We start from the raw sequence: 19,434 nt of genomic DNA, 5'->3' as shown, positions 1-19,434 counted from the left end.
GTATAGGAGCGAGCGCCACGGCGAAGGGGATCAGCCGAGTGCTGCCGCCGCCGCCGCTCGCCGCTCGCCACCTCCACTCCGCCGCCGCCGTCGCCCCGCACCCGTCCGCCGCGCCCCCAGCCGCCCGCGCCCCGGGCCTGCCCGTCAGCGAGGGGGGGAGCGGCCTCGGCGCCCGGCCTCCGTGAGGGGGGCGTCCGGCCGGACCCTGAGCCTCGCTCTCACGCGCTGCGGCCGACCGCGCCTCCTCGGCCGCCTGCCCGGCATGAAGACCAAGTTCTGCAACGGGGGCGAGGCAGAGCCCTCGCCGCTCGGGCTACTGCTGAGCTGCAGCAGCGGCAGCGCGGCCCCGGCGCCCGGCGTGGGGCAGCAGCGCGACGGGGCCAGTGACCGCGAGCCCAAGCAGCTGGGCGGGCGGCAGCCGCCGCTCGCGCTGCCCCCGCCGCCGCCGCCGCCGCTGCCGCTGCCCCCGCCGCCCCCGCCGCCGCCGGCGGCGGACGACCAGCCCGAGCCCCGGACGCGGCGCAGGGCCTATCTGTGGTGCAAGGAGTTCCTGCCCGGCGCTTGGCGGGGCCTTCGCGAGGACCAGTTTCACATCAGTGTCATCAGGTCGGTGGCAGGGGGGGCGGGCGGTCAGGTGACGCCGGCCGGGGGCGGGGCCCGATGAAGGGGGCGCGGGCCCGCCGTGGGGCTCTGCGGCCGACTAGGGGCCAGATCCAGTAAAACGGACCCCGCGGCCCCTCAGGGCCACCCCCCACGCCCCGCCTGAAGGCAGGCTGTTGCAAACATACCGGTGTCGTGGGAAAGCAGGTCTCTTCTAAGGAGAACAATATTGTTCAGTCACAAAGTACACTTTGTACAGAAGCTTAAAATGTGTCTGAAAGAAGTGAAAGTGTTGGTCGCTCAGTCATGTCCGACCCTTTGTGACTCCATGGGCTGTAGCCCATCATGCTCCTCCGTCCATGGGGATTCTCCAGGCAAGGATACTGGAGTGGGTTGCCATGCCCTCCTCCAGGGGATCTTCCCAACCCAGGGGTTGAACCTGGGTCTCCTGCATTGGCAGGCTGATTCTTTACCGTCTGAGCCACCCAGGAAGCCCGAAATACGTCTAGCAAGTCCCTTTGGGTTTAGGGCCTTTAATGAAGGAGGGATATTGTGGCCCGCTTAAAAAAAAATCACTTGGTGACTTTTGCTTTTAGTTCTCTAGTCCAAGATTAGATCTCTTTCCTGTTGAAAGAGACATTTGTATGCGCTGAAGTGGAGGCCTCTGTTCATTCCTCACTAACCTTGCAGACAAGTAAGTGGGTGACAAGCCAAAATTAGGATGTGTGGCTCTAAAAATAACTACTAAAGGTAAAAAGATTTTGCTCCCTTTTTTAAGCTTAGAAAACTTAAACATAAGTTTAAATTACAAGAAATGTGTGTATGTGTCTGTGTTTGTACGTACGTATTCAGGCTTAACCAGAAAACATAAATTTGCTTTTTGTCAATACTGTGCCTTTGAGATGACCACTTATCATTTAGTAGACTTCCTTTTGTTGAGACATTTAAAAATGTGTAGTCTTTTACTGCTGATTTTCTTTTAACTGTTTGACCAGGTTGAGTGCAGTGTCTGGAAACTGGCTGGCTGGCTGGCTGCCACCAATAATCCTGAAATCCAGTTTTCGTCATTTGATTCCTTTTCTGTGCCCAGACCGCAAATGCAGCAGAATTAACTGACCTTCACTTTCTTTTTGTGTCAGTGGCCTTTCTTACAGATATGCTTAGGAGCAGTGGGAGTCGAAGAGAAAGGAAAGCCCAAGAATTGCCTAATTAAATGTTTTGGTTTTTTTGTTTTTTCTCCCCAAATGAAACTTTCTTCCAAGTTATCACATTTAGTTAGGCCTGAAAATTCTGTGAGAGGATGGTCCCATGTGATGCTCAGATCATCCAACTGTAAAATGGAAGGTGTAAAGGGGCAGCGGCTTGCCTGAGGTCAGTGGCTCTGAGCCGACCTTAGAGCAAGCTGCCCAGCCTCTTGAACCCACTGCCTACTCCAGTGCTCTCTCCTGTTGCTTCTGAAAACATGTGGGCACCCTGGATCCAGCCGTAGGTGTTTTTGTGGCCCCTTTCTGGGGAGTGTCACTCGTTAGCGAAACCTTTTGTGTTTTGTGCAAATCTGACAATCTTAAAAGCTTAGAGGATGTCGATGAAAAAACTAATCAGTCGTCAATCTAAGAAAGAAATGGGAAGTTTTATTCGAGCCAGGCTGAGCCTCGTAACCCAGAGAGTCTCTGAGAGCTCTGAGAACTGTTGGGGGTGTGGGAAGCTGTGTGTATGTGGCCAAGAGCGACCTTGCTAACAAGTACGCGTCTCAGCAGAAGATTGCTGCTAATCAGGAGGAACAGACATCTGTGTTAATGATCTCAGTGTGGAAAGGTGCAGGAATCCGGCTTTGTGAAATATTTCTCCTGGAAACAATCCGAGGGCCAATTCGGTCATTTTTCCTGGAGCAAGAAGTGCCTCATCCTAATCTTTGCCCTGAATTCCTTTTGGGATGTATGTGAGTCAGTGACCGCAGTGGCTAATGATTTGATGCTTATAGAACTGGACGGTGGGCAAGATTCTCTACAGTCCTTTCCCTTTCAGTCTTAATTTGACCAAGGTTTAGGAGGCATTTGGTGAGCAATTCCATGGTGCTAGCCATGCTCATTCCCAGGTCGGGGAGGATTTCCTTGATAGGCCCCTTGATGTGCTGTTAGGGGACTAGGCCCTGTGAACAGCAACCAAAAGCCTCTGGACCACATATCTTAGTAGTCTGTTATGCTCCAAGAAACAATTCCCTGTTGTTGCTTCTTCCCACATGTAGAGCTATACCACTATAGTCACTGGTTTTACAGAGCTTTATACTTAGTCAATCATTTCAAGTTATCTAATGGCCATTAATTTTATTGGAGGCTTAGTCACACATTTGATAACGCGGGAGACACTAATCTTATAAAATAGGCTGAATGCAAGTAATATAGTTAGTGACATTAACAAGGTCATGAGTGACTATTTAAGAACTCGCATTAGGTGCAGCCCAGTCTCTTCTGGGCCAGTTGCTGTCCTGAAGGGAAATGATGTGTTGGCCTTGTAAATGTGACATATGTATGTATGTATGTAACTTTAAGGGGAATGATTATCGGCACTAAAGTTCACTGAAGATGTCTGCACATGCAAGGCGAGTGACTCCTGAGAGGACTGAGGGAAAGGACGGATTGAGAGAGGAGTTTTGTGGCTGGCCCCAGAAGAAGGAGAATTGATCTTAATGGTTGAGTGGGTATTTCTGCCATTGGGGAGGGCTGGTTAGCAACGTAACACTCCAGGGGAGAGGGAGCAGGCCGAAATGGGCAGAGAAGAGTTTTATGGTTCCATTTTTCTTGTCTTGCTGTAAAATACAAATGTTTATTTCATCAAGAATGTTTTGTTTCTTTTCTCCAAGAACCGGTGATCTTGAAAGACACAGCTTTCCTACTGGCTTGGTGGACCTTTTAGAATAATGTATGGTGTGGTGTCAGTCCTGTTTTCTGGAATAATGTAGTTATGGAATGAGTTGAATGAGGAGAAAGAGGTGTTTTAGGGTATAGAAAGTGGGTGATGCCTAGTTTAAAAAAAAAAAAAAGACAAAAGAGACAATTCAGAGTGGGGAGAGGGATACACCTGGTTGAAATTCAGGGGCCCTCCACAGCCAGTTGCTTTGTAGGTTCTGGTGATCACATCTTCCTGGCCCACATCTCCAGCCCCGGCTTTCTGCTGGGTGCTGGTCCGTCTTCGGCTTATGAGAGCTCGCTCAGCTCAGTCCAACCAGTCTGTCCCACGTTTAACCCTTTTGCTCCTCCCCACCCTGGAATATGCTTCTCCTGCTTCTTTTTTTTTTTTTCTTTTTCTTTGAACTATTAATATTAACAGCAGCCGGCTGGTGCCCCAGGGTTATTTCTCAGACTTCTCATTCTCTCTGGAAGCCCTTGTCAACACACAATGGCAGCTAAACCCTGGTGACCTGCCTCTGCGCCCACACCTCCCGTCTGCTCCAGCCCTGCTGTCCTGGCTTAGACCCTGTAACAGGAGGCACTTGTGCTGTGGGTTGCCTCAGCCCCAGTTCGATACACCATTGCCAGGGGTTTCTCAAATGTCCTGACTCCTTTGTTTGAAAGTTTACTGTGGCTTCTGTAGCTGGAGAATAAAATCCAAACTTGTTTGCATGTGTTACACTTGGGCCCCAGCCTTACTTTTTCAGAGTGGTTCTTTTTTTGTTATTGTTTTATAAATCTCTCCTTTCCCTTAACCAGCAACAACTAGCTGAGCTAGTTACACTTGACCTTGTATTTCTTGAATGAGCTTTGTGTTTTCAGTCTCCAGGCCTTTCTTCGTTCCTCACTCTACTTGGCAGCCCGGTGTCTGCTTTTAAAATACCTCCTTCAAGGCCTAAGTTAGAGAGCCAGAAGAATTAATTTCTTACTTGCTTAGGTTTCTTCTATAGCACTTTCTGCACAGACACCTTTGTGTCACAGCACTTACCGTACTGTGTGTTTATTTGTTCAACTGCGTTAGATTGAATTTTTAGAGGGAGGTCGTGTTCATCTTTACATCTCCAGCAATAGAAAAGTGCTTGACTTTAGCCCCTGGATTTTAGCTTAAATTGGGTTCTTTTCTGTCCTTCTAATGTTGATGACGGGAGTCTTTGTCATCAGACTGCTGGTTGCCCAAGTCCCTCCAGCTAAGAGTGGTATAGGGAAAGATACAAATTATCGGAACATGAAAATTGTCCATAATGAGCTGACCACTTGGGAGTTTTCTCCTTGCCTGGACATCATAGCTGAACATCAGCCTGTATCTCTGCCCATCAGATCAGTGTTATTGTCACACTCAGTGCTGGTTGGTAAAGCGGTCACAGTTGTGAAATGTAATTGTTAATCTTGCAAAAGATGCACGATGTCTTTTAAGTTTGAGGAAAGAAATGTTTGAGGACTGAAAGTTTCACACATATGCCTCCACAGCCCACTACTAGTTAAACGATGGGGTAGATGGTACTACCAGCTCCTCAAAAGTGAATCGTTTGAGTATCAAGACAGAGAGGCCCTTGAAAAAGACTGGCAAAATCCTCAGCTGTATTTGCAGAATTCTACAGCAGGAGTTAAAGAAGGAGTGAGTTGTGCTGTATGGTGCCATCATAAATGTTTTGGAAAAATTAAGCCAAAATTCCCTACTTGGTTTCCTTTTTATGTCATAGTTCCATTTATAACCTACATTATTTTACATGTAAAAACATAAATGATTCTGTTTCATTTTTCAAGATAAAGTTTCATTTACACTTTTTTTAACTACACACTGAAAATTTGGTCCCTTAATTGGCTTTACTTCTTTCCAAAAAAAAAGAATAAACTTTAGAGCAGTTTTAGATTGACAGCGGAATTGGGCAGAAAGTACAGAGTTTGCTTTTTACCTCCCCCTCCCCCACAGCCCCCATTACTGTTGGTCACTCCTCCCCCAGCGGCACCCTTGGTACAGTCTGCGGACCTGCACTGACATGTCTTTACCATGGTCCACAGTTTACGTTAGGGTTCACGGTGGTGTACATTCTGTAGGTTTAGACAAATGCATGGTGACATATCGTATCCACCACTGTAGGATCCTACAGAAGAGCCTCATGACCCCCAAAGTCCTGTGTCTTCTGTTTATCCCACCCTCCCCTCAACCCCTGATCTTTTCAGTGTCTCCATAGGTTTGCCTTTTCTAGAATGTCATATGGTTGGAATCATGCAGTATAGCCTTTTCAGATTGCCTTCTTTCACTTGAAAAACATTTACGTTTACTCCATATCTTTTCATGGCTTGAGAGTCTTAGCGCTGAATCGTTTCCCGTGGTCTGGGTGTGCCACAGTTTTATCCATTGGCCTACTGAAGGATGTTTTTGATTGCTTCCAAGTTTTGACAGTTATGAATACAGCTCTTAGGAACATCCTTGTACAGGTTTTTGTGTGGACATAACTTTTCAGTTTATTTGGGTAAATAGCAAGGACAGTTGCTGGATTATATGGTAAGAGTATGTTTATGTAAGAAACTGCCAAAGTGGCTGTACCATTTCTCATTCCCATCAGCAGTGAGTGAGGGGAATGTGGAGCAGTGAGTTGCTCCATACGCTCATCAGCATTTGATGTCAGTTTTCTGGATTTGGGTCTTTTGAGAAGGTATGTTATGGGATCTGGTTTTAATTTGTGATTCTCTAATGACAAGTGAGTGAGGCATCTTTTCATATGCTTACTAGCCATCTGTATATCTTCCTTGGTTAGCCCATTTTCAGTCAGGTTGTTTGTTTTCTTATTGTTGAATTTTGAGAGTTCTTTGAATATTTTAAGTAATCAGAGGACTTCCCTGGTGGTGGCTAGTGGTAGAGAATCCGCCCGCCAGTGCAGGAGACACAAGAGATGTGGGTTCAATCCCTGAGTCGGGAAGGTCCCCTGGAGGAGGGCACGGCAACCCACTCCAGTATTCTTGCCTGGGAAATCCGTGGACAGAGGAGCCTGGCGGGCCACAGTCCGTGGGGTCGTAAAGAGTCGGACACAACTGAATGACTTGAGTACCACCTTTATCAGAGTTGTCGTTTGCAGATATTTTCTTGCAGTTTGTGGCTTTGTCTTCACATTCTCTGGATAGTGCTTTTTGCAGAGCAGAGGTGTTTAATCTGAATGAAGTCCAGCTTATGAGTTATTCCTTTCATCCTGTCTTTGGAGTTGTATCTAAAACCTCATCATCATACCCAAGGTCTTCTAGATTTTCTTCAGTGTGATTTTCTAGTGTTCTAGTTTTGCATTTTACATTTCGGTCAGTCATTCACTTTGAGGTTCTTTTTTTTTTCCCTCACTGCACAGCTTGCAGGATCTCAGATCCCCAACCAGAGATTGAACCCAGGCCCACGACAGTGAAAGTGTCAAATCCTAACCACTAGACCACCAGGGAACTCTATTTTGAGTTAACTTTTGTGACGATATAAGGTCTGTATCTAGAGTTCATTTTTCTTTTGGCTGGGCTGCGAGGTTTGGGGGATCTTAGTTCCCCAGCCAGGCATCGAACCCATGCCCCCTGCTATAAAAGCACAGAGTCCTAACCACTGGATCGCCAGGGAATTCCCTGGGTTTCATTTTTTTTGCTTGTGGATGCCAGTTGTTCCAGTGCCATTTTTGAAAAGACTGTCCTTTCTCTACAGTTTTGTCTTTGCTCTCTGTCATGATCAGTTGACCACGTGGGTCTGTTCCTAGGCTCTGCATGCTGTTCCATTGATCTGTCTTTTTTTTTTTTTGCCAGTATCCCAGTGTCTTGATTACTGTAGGTTTGTAGTAAGTCTTGAAATCTGATAGGATTAGTCCTCAGACTTTGTTCCTTTTCAATGTCCAGTTGACTATTCTAGGTCTTTTGCTTCTCCATGTAGCTTTAGAATCAGTTTACTGATATCCGCAAAATAACTTAATGGGGTTTTTATTGGGATCACATGAATATATAGACCCAGTAGGGAAGAACGGACATCTTGACAATATCGAGTCTTACTCTTCACATGGGTCGTGTCTCCATGTATTTGGTTCTTCTTTGATTCTTTCTTTGGAATTTTGTAGTTTTCCTCATACAGATCTTGTACATATTTTATTAGGGTTATACCTCAGGGTTTAATTTTGGGGAGTGCGAATGTGAATGACGGAGAAGGATGGAGGAGCCTGGTGGGCTGCAGTCCATGGGGTCACACAGAGTCGGACGCGACTGAAGTGACTTAGCAGCAGCAGCAGCAATTTGAATGATATGTTTTAAATTTCAGTTTCTCCTTGTTCATTACTCATGCATGGGAAGGAGACTGACTTTTGTGTATTAACCTTGTCTCGTCTAACCTTGTTGTAATCGCTTAGTTGTTTTTTTTCAGCCTAGTCTCTGGCTTGCTCAGCTCTGACCTGATGCTCATGCTCTCCTTTCCAGTTTTCTTCTCCAGTGGAGCCCTGGCCGCCAACCTACACTGGGTACTGCCCCCCGATCTCAGCGCCCTCTGCCCACTGGCAGGGAGTCTTGTACTGCCCTAGGACAGCCGTTGTCTTCAGCTTTCCATCAGCCTGTGTGCATCCGTAGCTGGACTGCCATCTCCCTGTGTATCAACATTCAGTCGTCTCACTGCACCTAGCCCTTATGGCACCCCACTCCAGTACTCTTGCCTGGAGAATCCCATGGATGGAGGAGCCTGGGGGGCTGCGGTCCATGGGGTCGCTAAGAGTCAGACACGACTGAGCGACTTCACTTTCACTTTTACGCATTGGAGAAGGAAATGGCAACCTACTCCAGTGTTCTTGCCTGGAGAATCCCAGGATGAGGGAGCCTGGTGGGCTGCCGTCTATGGGGTTGCACAGAGTCGGACACGACTGAAGCGACTTAGCAGCAGAAGCTGTATCACAGTAGTCCAGGGGCTGGTGATGAAACAATAAATGTAAGGCCTGGGAGGTCTGGGTGGGCTGGAAGGGATGTGGGTACTTTGTGGAGAAATTGAGAGCATCCCTGAATTCACTCTGAAAGGTGGAAGGACATTGCAGATGGGAAGAGAAGCAGAAGTGGGTTGTGTCCCAAGGATGCTCGGATTGGTGGCTTGAAATGGGTATCTTTTTCTGAGGGACACCTAGTCATGTCGGGACACTTTTTGATTGTCATGGTTTCGTGGTGGTCACCAGATGGTGATCCTGGGAGCGGGCAGGGACTCTGCTGAATGTCCTGCAGTGCGCAGCGGGGCCCTCTCCTCTCGTGCCCCCAGCAGCGATGGGGCTGAGGATTGTGCAGCCTGGAGTAGAGGACTGAAGACAGAGCTTTCCCCACCCGGCACACCCTTAATAAATGAACTTTGGGCACTTCCACTGCAGGGGACCCGGGTTCAATCCCTGACCAGTGAACCAAGATCCCGCATGCAGTGCAGTGTGGCCAAAAACAATTAACTTTGCTTTGCAGTTGGTGGTGATGGTAACCAACCGACGTCACCCCGCACTAGACACCGTTACGCTGTTCTTCCGAGCAACGTGACGTCACCCCGCTCTAGACGCAGTTACGCTGTTTTCTGAGCAACATGACGTCACCCCGCTCTAGACACCGTTACCTTGTTCTCCTGAGCAACGTGACGTCATCCCACTCTAGACGCCTTTACGCTGTTCCCCTGAGCAACGTGACGTCACCCCGCACTAGCCACCATTACACTGTTCTACCAAGCAACATGCTAAAAACCCCGCAGCCGTCTGCAGATCCAGCGGCCCACCTGGAACAAAGCCTCTGCCTTAACTGACTCGGTGCTGAGAGGGCTGGACGCTCAGGCGCCTGCTCCCGATGACGGCACAGCTGTGCTGCCACTGAGCTGAAGTGGTTTTTCCCCCTGAGCTGTGGTTGTGGTTGGTTCACATTGAATTTTAGACGGTTAGAGGAAATTTTTCAAAAATGCACTTTGTTCCCCCTTGTTTGTGTTCTAAATGCAGGTATTTAGGAATTTAGATATTTAGATGTTCAGGAATTTAGATATTATCTAAATATGTTTCGATATTATCCTGCCTTCCATCTTCCCTGCTTACAGCCCTATGGACTTAAGGATACTTTTTTCTGCTTAGGTTTTGGTTATGATGTTAACTTTTTTCTAGTCATCTTGACTTTTATTTATTTTATTCTTTATAATTTTATTTCATTTTTTTCTTTTGGCCACACCGTGCAGCATGTGGGATCTTAGTTCCCCAACCAGGGATTGAACTTGTGCCCTCTGCAATGGAAGCATGGAGTCTTAATTATTGGACCATGAGTGAGGTCCTCCTGACTTTTAGATGGTGCCCTTGCAGCTCCTGGGTGAGGCCCTGAGCCTTAGGGAGGCCAAGTCCTGTGCGTGTTGGGTTTTGCACCAGGTTGGTTGTGGACAGTTTGCAGAGGTTTCAGGCACTTTTTGGTTTTCAACAGAGTGCAGTCGGTTTGGTGCAGACCAAAAACTAACCACTGCAGTTTAGCAGGTGAAAGCCTTTGTATTGAAGGCTTCCCTGGAGCAGGCAGTGTCTTGGGTTTCTCATTATTTAAGCTGACTCTTTTTACAAGTGATTAAAAATATATAGATGTTTTTGATGGATGAATGGATGAGCAGAGTGTGGCATATACATATAATCAGATATTATCCAGCTTTGATAAAAAGGAGATGCTGAAATGTTACAGCATGGTGAACCTGGAGGACGTTATGCTAAGTGAAGTAAGCCAGTCCCCAAAAGACAAATATTGTCTGACACCACTGCTGTGAGTTCCCAAGAGGAGTCAGGTTCATGGGGATGCAGTATCCTGGTGGGTGCCAGGGACTGGGGGGTGGGGAGTGAGGAGTTCGTGTTTAAAGGGGGCAGCTTTGTGCGATGAAGCGCTCTGGCAGTGGAAAGTGGCGATTCACAGCAGTGTGAATGCACCCAATGGACAGTCACAAGTGGTGCAGATGGCCAACTGTGTGTTATGTTTTCTACCTCAAACTTACAAATTGGAAAGGAATACACTCTGGATGTTTGACATTAGGAATGGCGTATTGCAGACCTTGGCCACTGCACCAAAGTGTAGTATCCCCGCAGCATGGGTTTCCCCCAAGTAGAACGCTGTAGAATCAAACAAATAACCTCATTAAGACTTGGTTAAGTCTACAGATTAGGGATACAAGCCATTTGTAAAGCTACTTGAACACACGTTGCTAGAACAAAAGCTGTGTTACACAGTGAACCTCAGTCTAATGAGGTGATTTTACTCCAAAACTTTCAGAGATTGTTTCTCTGGGACAGAGTCCACGGGCTGGATGCAGGCTCGCCCCGGCGTTCTCTTTATCACTGCAGTTAACAGTACCAGCCACTTCTTGTCGCGAGTACTCGCTGCTCCGGGCACGACATTCTCAGGTGCCCAGTGCTTGCCCGCGTAGACCAGCTTTCCTGCTGTCGCGTCCGAGTGACTCACACAGCACAGCGCGGGTGAGTCACATCTGCTGGGCTGTTCAGCCTTAACGGGCTTAGCGTGGACTCAAACGTGACCTGCTTTCTACACGTGGGGGATATTTTCAATCTATGAGAACTGCCCAGAGCAACCAATGTTGACTGACAGTCTTAACAGCCAATACCTGATGGTATGAAAAACACCCAAAAAAACATTTCAGTGTTTTTTCACAAGGTGGGTGAAGAGTCCGGAAGGATTTGTGAAGCTGCCGTGCAAACAAGATGCCATCTTGCCCTGCAGCTTCGTGGCTGGAGAGGGAGTGAGGCAGGCAGGGCTGGGTCAGGCGTCCACTTCGAGAACTGCGCCGTAGGGGGGCCGGGGAGCTGGGGGGCTGGTTTTTCCCTTTGCTGGGGCTGCAGCCGCCTTCCTTTGCTTCCCGGTGTTCCAGTCAGGTTTCCTGGCTCTCCGTCTTGGAGTGGGGCGCACTTCTGCCACCTCTGGCCTCCCGGGGAGAGCGCAGCAGTGCCGGAAGTGGTGAGCTGATAAGTCAGCAGTGTTTCTTCCTCATTCGCCTCATGGCGGGAATGTGTTCATCATCTTCTCCCTCCTTGAAAATCTCCACTGCCGTTAAGTCAGGAAATTAATTGTACTTCATCCCAAATGTGACAGTAACCTGTTTGAAACGTAGTGACCTAAGGGGGCGACAGGATGAGACGGTTGGATGGCGTCACCGACTCAGTGGACGTGAGTGTGGGCAAACGCCAGGAGTTAGTGAAGGACAGGGAAGCCTGACGTGCTGCAGTCCATGGGGCCGCAGGGTTGGACGTGACTGAGCGACTGAACAACGGAAACAACAACAATTAGCAAATTAAGAGGGTCTTGATTACTTTTGTGCCTTACCAGGTTTGGGGGCTTTGCCCTGCGTGTAGGTAACATGTAAATTTCCCCAAGCCCTTTCATTGTGTAACATAGTCGACTTCAGTTGGAAAGGGTTATGCTATAGGTTCTGGAACCGGGGGGCTAATGTAGAAAAAGACGAGTCAGAGAAGAATCAAGTTGGCTGAATCTACAACCGGCTCTCGAGTTGAAGGTTAGAAAAGTGACCAAGAAGCAGATTTGTCATCATTATTATAGAGTGCCATCAGTGAAAAATGCTTTGGTTTTTTTAAGGACTCTGCCGTGAAATTCAGGGCTGAAAATGAGGCCTGGGTCTAAAAATCCTGAAACGTACCCAGGGTCTTATCTGTTATGTGACTAGAGGAAGGAAATCAGCAGGAAAGGTTCAGTTAACTGGAGCCAAAGTTACTAAACATTTCCCTTCATTTTCTAAAGAGAATGTGTGAAAATAAGAAAAACCAAGACTAAGAATTCAGAACATTTCCTGGCCTGCCCTGGGAGCTCTTCACATCAGCGCCTCTGTGTGTGCATCTTACCCCCTAGGGCTCTTCGGTGATGTTTCACGTTCACGATAAGGGCCGCAGACCAGTGAGGGGCTCGAAACACTAACAGGCACCTTGTATTTGCCACCCTAGGTTTAAGGCAGGAATGGAGAGAAGGTGTGAAGAGTTTTTAGGTTTTACACAAGAATATTTCATTTGTTAACCTCTGATTATCTTGTGGTTAGGATGGTACTTCATACAACTTGGTGATTAACCAGGAAATTCAGTTGAGTGGGATAGCTCCCTTCTTTTTGTTTGTGCAGTGATTAGAGAAAACAGTTGGAAAAAGAAAATAAAGATTATTTTTGTTCATTATAGTAAAAAAAAATCTTTGTGAGTAGGTAATCAGTGTACTGGATTTAAAATTCAGAAATTTTTACGGAAGGGTGTCTTTCCCCCTTGCCTCAGTGCCTCTCCCTAGAAGCAAGCATTGTCCCTCCTTCGTTATCCGTTCTTCCAGAGAGACGTCAGGCAATATAGCATGTGTGGGTATACCTGTTTCTCCAGCAAACCCGAGAGCTGCAGTGTGCCAGGGGCTGGGAATGCCTGGCTCCCCCTCCTGGTTTAATGTTAATACTCACAGTAGGTCACTTTTTTGCACTAAAAACAGCATGATATCTTAAGAGATTGTTCTGTTTGGTATTTATTGAGCTCTCTTATTCTCTTGAATAGCCATATAGTGTTATATTTTAATTGAAATATCATTTTGATGTTTTTCAGGACAGTTAAAGACTAGAGCTTCTGCTTTCTGAAGTTAATCATGGTAATAAAAGATTCCATTCATTAAGTGCCTACTCTTGCCGGGTACTATGGCAGTTGTGCTTATCTCAGTTAACCTGGGCACCAGGCCTCCAGGAGAAGTATTATTCTTTTTTTCTTTCTTGGCCAAGCTGCATGGTAGGCGGGATCCTCCTTCTTGGACCAGAGATCAAACCTGTGCCCCCTGCAGTGGAAACACGGAGCCCTAACCACTGGACTGCCAGAAAAGTCCTTCGAGGAGGTATTCTTTACCCCAGGGGCCCAGAGAGGTTGAGGAACTTGCCAGAAATTAAAGTGTCAGCAGGTGGTGACTCCTTGCCAGTTGTAACACAGTATGCTGGTTATTTCAGCTGTTCCCTCAGGCATGCACTTCAGTTTTGGTGGAGATTACATACACTTGTCTCTATTTTTTGCCCACATTTTTTTGTGACAAGCAGTTCTCTACAACAGTACCTACTGCTTGTGAAGTATGTGCAAAAGTATGCTGAGAATATGTCTGGCAAGAACTGCAAATGAACTTGAGTGTGCTGATGAGTCCTGTCTTTTAGGTGAGAAGTGCAGTCAAGGGGCAGGTCTACCCTCAGGCCCAGTCAGTGCTCCCGTGGGTTAGAAACCTCTGGATAGGCCTGCTGTCACAGTCCAGGGCCACGTGACGTTCGTAGGAACTCGTCACGTGGAGAAGGCGGGGGTGTCTGACCTTGCCAGGGACCCTGTTTTACCAATGAGAACTGCAGACAGACCAGGTTTGTAAGTCGCCTTTGTCTGTTTGGGGATTGTGGATAAGGATGCTAAGGGTTCTGTTGGGTGCACATACGATGGTGGATAATTAATACCAGAAGTGATGGTGGTGGCGTTCGATTGTTTTCCCCTGCACATAGGCTGTTGGAAATTTCATTTCTTCCACGTCTCTCTCTCTCAGTTTTCCCGCACTGCATTTGTCCTGGCAGCGCAGGGGTGGAACTCAGGATGCTGCATCAAAGAGTGCTGTAGAAGTACTGCCCCCAGGGCAGAGGTGGTCACAGCTGCTAAAGCATACGTTTAAAACTTTGAGAAGTCCAGAGATTATGAACACATGGAAGTGCACCAGTCAGCAGGAGGAAGGCAAAGGGCAGAGGAGGCAGGTGTTTGCAAACCTTCCCTCCCCGGGCTTGATTCTGAAATGTTTTCTCTTGACAGTTTTTACAACGGCCTGGATACCTGGCTTGTGAAAGGTGACTGGGGACGGGGTTGTGGCAGAGAAGGCTCTGTGTGAGGGGGCTCCCTGCCAGGCCTCAAACTGGGCAGGGGTGGGGAGGGAAAGACCTTGAAAAGATACATGGGGAGGAAAGCAAGAAGTTATGGCAGGACTGCAGGAAAGGACCCCTGGTGGTGCTGGTGGGGAACAGGTGCCACCTCCAAACAGAGTTGCAGATAGGTGTGGGAAGCTGGAACCCAGCGTAACCACAGAGGTTTCCTGAAACTTGGTAACTTTTCTCATTCCAAAGCCCTTACTAGCACTGCTTTCTCCAGATCCTAAAATCAGAGGCGTCCTTTTCATGGGCTTGATTTCTTCTAAGCTCTGGCAGTTTCATTGAAAGTGTTCAGTACTTGGGAGCAGATTTTAATCAAATAGTGATCGCCATGGATCCTACACAGGGAGCTTAATATTAAAGAGGATGGTCATTCATAGATTCAGATAAATCAGTGAATGGTTGATCTTAATAAACTACGTAAGGCAAGTTATCACTGGTTTAGAAAAGGAAAATATAACAGCTTTATTGAGACATAATTCACATAGTATGAAATTCATCCTCTTAAATGGTACAGTTCAGTGTTTTCACTATTTTCACAGTTATACAGCATTCACTGCAATTTTTCCAGGACATTTTCATCATCTCAGAATGAGACCCTATACTGTGTTAGCAATCTCTTCCCACCCTCCCCTCTCCCTAGCTTGACAACCACTGACTGATTCATTTTTATCGATTTGCCTCTTCTGATGTTTCATATAGATGGAATCGTACAATATGTATGGCCTCTTGTGACCAGTTTCTTTCACTTAGTATAATGTTTTCTAGGTTTATCCTTGTTGTAGCATGTATTGGTACTTCATTCCTTTGTATGGCTGAGTAATATTCCATTACATGATATACCACAATCTGTTTATTCATTCAGTAACTGATGGACATTAGGGTTCTTTCTCTTTTTGGGGGCTGTTAGAAAATTGTACAGTGTCTGTGAGAACATATGTTTTCATTTCTCCTAGGTATATATGTAGGAGTGAAATTGCTGGATCATTCAGTAACTCAGTGATTAAATTTTTGAGGATGTTCCCAGCTGGCACTAGTGGTAGAGAAACCCCCCTGCCGAAGCAGTAGATGGAAGAGATACTAGTTCAATCCCTGGGTCGGGGAAAATCCCCTGGAGGTGGGCACAGCAGCCCACTCCAGTATTCTTGCTTGGGAAATCCCATGGACAGAGGAGCCTGGCAGGCTACAGTCCATGGGGTCACAAAGAGTCGGACACTACTGAAGTGACCTAGCACCCACTACAGCATGCACTTTTTTGAGGCCTGTGTCAGAGGATCCCTGTGGACCCCCATAAATACCCCTGTTGCGATCGAGAGGTCATTGCTGTGACCCACTGTGATCCTTCACCAGCATCTTTTTTTCCCCTTACTACCGGTGACTTTGGTTTTATACATATGCTAAATTGCCAACTGATTTTTGAGAAGAGTTCATTATAGCATAGGCTGGTGATTGTTTTAGATGCCATGAAGTTTTATGCAAAATAAGTTCTCTTTATTAAAAATTACATTTGTAAAGTAGTAAAGAATAAAATTTTAAAAATAATAAAGTAGCTTTATAAAATCTGAACATTTTGCCAGATTGGCCTCGGGTTCCTTTCTTTTGTCCAGAGGTAACCACCATTTTACGTTGATGTTAAAATTTGCTTGTTTCTTTCTGAAATGAGTCTGATCTTTAGAGCAGACTTTTGAAATCTGTCATAACCTGTGTGTTTGGTGTAAGTGCCCAAGTGTTAGAGCATTTTGTGTGACAGGTGTACTTGTAATAGCATGGTTTGTCATAGGAGGGTTAATAATCTGCATGCTCTGAAACATTTTGGTTCCAATCTGACTGAATGGGACCGGTTGATCTAGCCTTCTATTTTAAGAAGACCTTTCATATCAGGAAAACAATGACATCTCCTGCTATGAGAAACCTTGAGAGTAAGTATCATCAGATGCCAGATCTTAGCTTCATGGAGTGGCTTTTGTTTTGCACTGATTTTGTGGAATTGGTCTTGGTTCTTTTAAAGTCAGTTCTAATCAATGTGATGCCTATTGAGACACCATTTCTTTGACCCATTTTTGGATCAAGTACATTTTTAGATTATCTGCTGTTTTACATTTTCCAGTTTTGATTTCACAATTAATTGTATGCCTTTGGTTGAGGGGAGTAATGAATTGATGTTTATCAGTTTAGGGGGAAGTTATTTAGCATAGATCACTAAGATGTTTCAAGAAATCCCTTTAAATTGGGTAACTTTAAGTATGTTTCATAATTTATTTGAATTAATGATTTTTCCTGTATTGATGTACATACAAATATTCCCTTTGCAGTATTTTTTTAACTTTAAAGTATTTCATGCCATGTGTTAACTTTATATATATCTTGAAGCATTAAAAAATTTCATTATCTTCACTAGCAATTTAATGTTTAAAAAAGTTATATTCTGCTACATCAGGTTTTAATTGATTAACAAAAAACAGGTCCATCTAGATATGAGACAGGAGCTCTGATGCCACTGATGGGTGAAGAGTGCCTTGGTGTGGCTCTTTTGTGGGACACTTTGACAGCAGCCATCAGAAAGTTTAAAATGGTAGTGCCCTTTGGCCCAGAAAACCCAGCTTTAAAGGATCTCCTCAGATTGTGCATAAAGGTTGACATGTAGGTATGCATTTTATAGGGTTGTGTATAGAAGTGAAAAATAATGGAAAAACTCTTATCTTTAGCAGTAGGCAGTTGGTTAAACCATGCTGTGTCTTTAAGGTGAAATTCTGTGCCTGATAAAAAATGATGTTTTTAATACTGAATTGATGGAAAATGCTCATAATAGAAGTGGAAAAGCAACTTAACAGAGCAGTATATTCACCATGATTCCAACTTTAATACAGAGAAAGAAACTGGGAAAAGGAGCTTGGGAAGATGACAAGAAAAAATGTATACCACTGTATGCAAAGTGGTTATATTTGAATAATAGAATTTGGGCAGGAAGTTATCTTTTTTATTTTGAGGAGGTCTTTCAGCTCCTTGTACACACAAATTTTTGGAACCTAGATTTTAAAGTCTGCAAGTCAAAAAATTTTTAATACATATTAAAATAGCCTACTTTCTTTGCTTCAACAGCTAATAAACTGATAAACTTTTTTGAGTTTTAAAAGTTACGCCTGGGTCACCCGGGTTCTTTGTCCCTTGTGTGTAGGTGACGTTGAATGTGCCGGAAGCATCGAAGCCCTACCAAGTGACTGCTTTGTGGCTCTGTGATCACAAACTCATTTTCTTTAGCATGTAATCCAGTTAGCCTTTTGGGTCTTCGGCTAGGGACGTGTTCTTCAGTTTGTTTCTGCATTTTTTTTCCAGATATCCCTTCTGTTCTATGTGTATTGTCGTTTGACCCATCAAATTATTCTTAATTGTGAGTTCATTCTTTTTTTTAAATTGTTGATTGCGCTTACCCTTTTTCCTTTTTGATGTTTATTTTGTTTGCTGCTTTTCGGCCCTGCTGGGTCTCTTGCTGCGAGGGCTTTGCTCTGCTGCAGGCAGCGGGGCTGCTCTTTAGCTGTGGTGCGCACGGCTTTCTCGCCGCAGGGGCTGCTCTTGCTGTGGGGCGCGGGCTCTAGATGCGTGAGCTTCGGGAGCTGCAGCACGCAGGCTCAGTGGCTGCAGCTCTAGAGCACAGGCTCAGCGGCTGTGGCGCATGCGCTTATCTGCTCTGCGGCCTGTGGGATCTTCCCAGATCAGGGACCAAACCCATGTCTCCTGCATTGGCAGGCAGGCTCTTTACCGCTGAGCCACCAGGGAAGCCCGTAAGTTAATTCTTAATCGTATCTAGAGAAATTGTATATTTCAGTTGAAATTGAATATCAATTTCAAGAGCGATTGAGATGATTTTCCTCTGTGGTCAACAGTCTGTAAAAGCAGCTCTGTTCTCTGTTGTGGTCCCGTTGGTGCTGTTTGAGGGACCGTGGGGTGGAGATTAGGGGCCACACTCAGCTGGACCCCCAGGGCACTGGTTAGAATTCCCACCACAGGGACCTCTCTCTTCAGCATCTTACCTGCCATGGCTTGCTTACTTACATGTGTTGAATATGAAATAAAGGTGTTATTTTCATTTTATTCATATTTTGCTTATGTGAGTATCTTTATTACTTCCTAAACTGAATTATGGCAGATATGTTTATTATAAAGTGCTTCTGCCACTTGATAAAAAGTGTGGCATTTCAGACTTCTCTGGAGTCCTCCAGCTTTCCTGGGGTTTTGTGCGGGAGGATATTCCTGACAAGTCACATGGTAAATTGACTGTTGTATTTCTGCTACCGTTTCTGTGGCCTGTCAGGGTTTCATTTGATTGTCACCCCCCCCGCCCAAAAAAAATCATCAATGGTTTACTTCCTCTCACTGGAGCATATTGAGCAAGAGGCTACGGAAAATACAAGAGATGAAGGATTTCCAGGTTGTGGGCCTGTTTCTGGCCAAGCCGGCCCGGCTGTCTCTTTCAGGAGTCCAGGGATAAACTTTGAATCGAGTTACACAGCTTAGAACAGTAGCTCATCTGTTTGCTCTCACTGTGGACTGAGCTTTGGAGAGTATGTGACAGGAAGGAAAACTAGGGCTTTTAGCTGATGTCATGCCGGTCCTGTTGCTTGGCAGCCAGACGCCCATGGCGGCCAGGACTGGACGTGATGGGCCCTCGTGATGGAAGGTGGAGGCTGCTGGGCCAGCCTGTCTCTGGGTCTGCCTTCTCTCCTGTCTTTCTGGGCTTGCTGAACTGAGGTGCACAGCTAGCTTGCCTCCTGGAAAGTTCAGTTCAGTTCAGTTGCTCAGTCTGACTCTTTTTGACCCCATGGACTGCAGCATGCCAGGCCTCCCTGTCCATCACCAACGCCTGGAGTCTGCTCAGACTCACGTCCATTGAGTCAGTGATGCCATCCAACCATCTCATCCTCTGTCGTCCCCTTCTCCTCCTGCCTTCAATCTCTCCCAGCATCAGGGTCTTTTCCAGTCAGTCAGTTCTTCACA

At 46.2% G+C, this 19,434-nt stretch overlaps 1 protein-coding gene across 2 annotated transcripts in view; it reads left to right on the top strand.

Moving 5' to 3' along the window:
• Positions 1-262: 262 nt before the first annotated feature.
• Positions 263-19,434, top strand: part of CHKA (choline kinase alpha) — a 57,276-nt gene continuing 38,104 nt past the window's right edge. For both annotated transcript variants that reach the window (XM_052661847.1, XM_052661846.1), the window contains exon 1: positions 263-606. In XM_052661847.1, coding sequence (XP_052517807.1) covers positions 263-606 — 344 coding nt within the window. The remainder of the gene's footprint in view (positions 607-19,434) is intronic.

The sequence above is a fragment of the Budorcas taxicolor genome, chromosome 25, assembly GCF_023091745.1.
Source record: "Budorcas taxicolor isolate Tak-1 chromosome 25, Takin1.1, whole genome shotgun sequence".
Lineage (NCBI taxonomy): Eukaryota > Metazoa > Chordata > Mammalia > Artiodactyla > Bovidae > Budorcas > Budorcas taxicolor.
The sequence above is the reverse complement of the archived record's forward strand: the minus strand, read 5'-3'. Positions and strand labels throughout refer to the sequence as shown.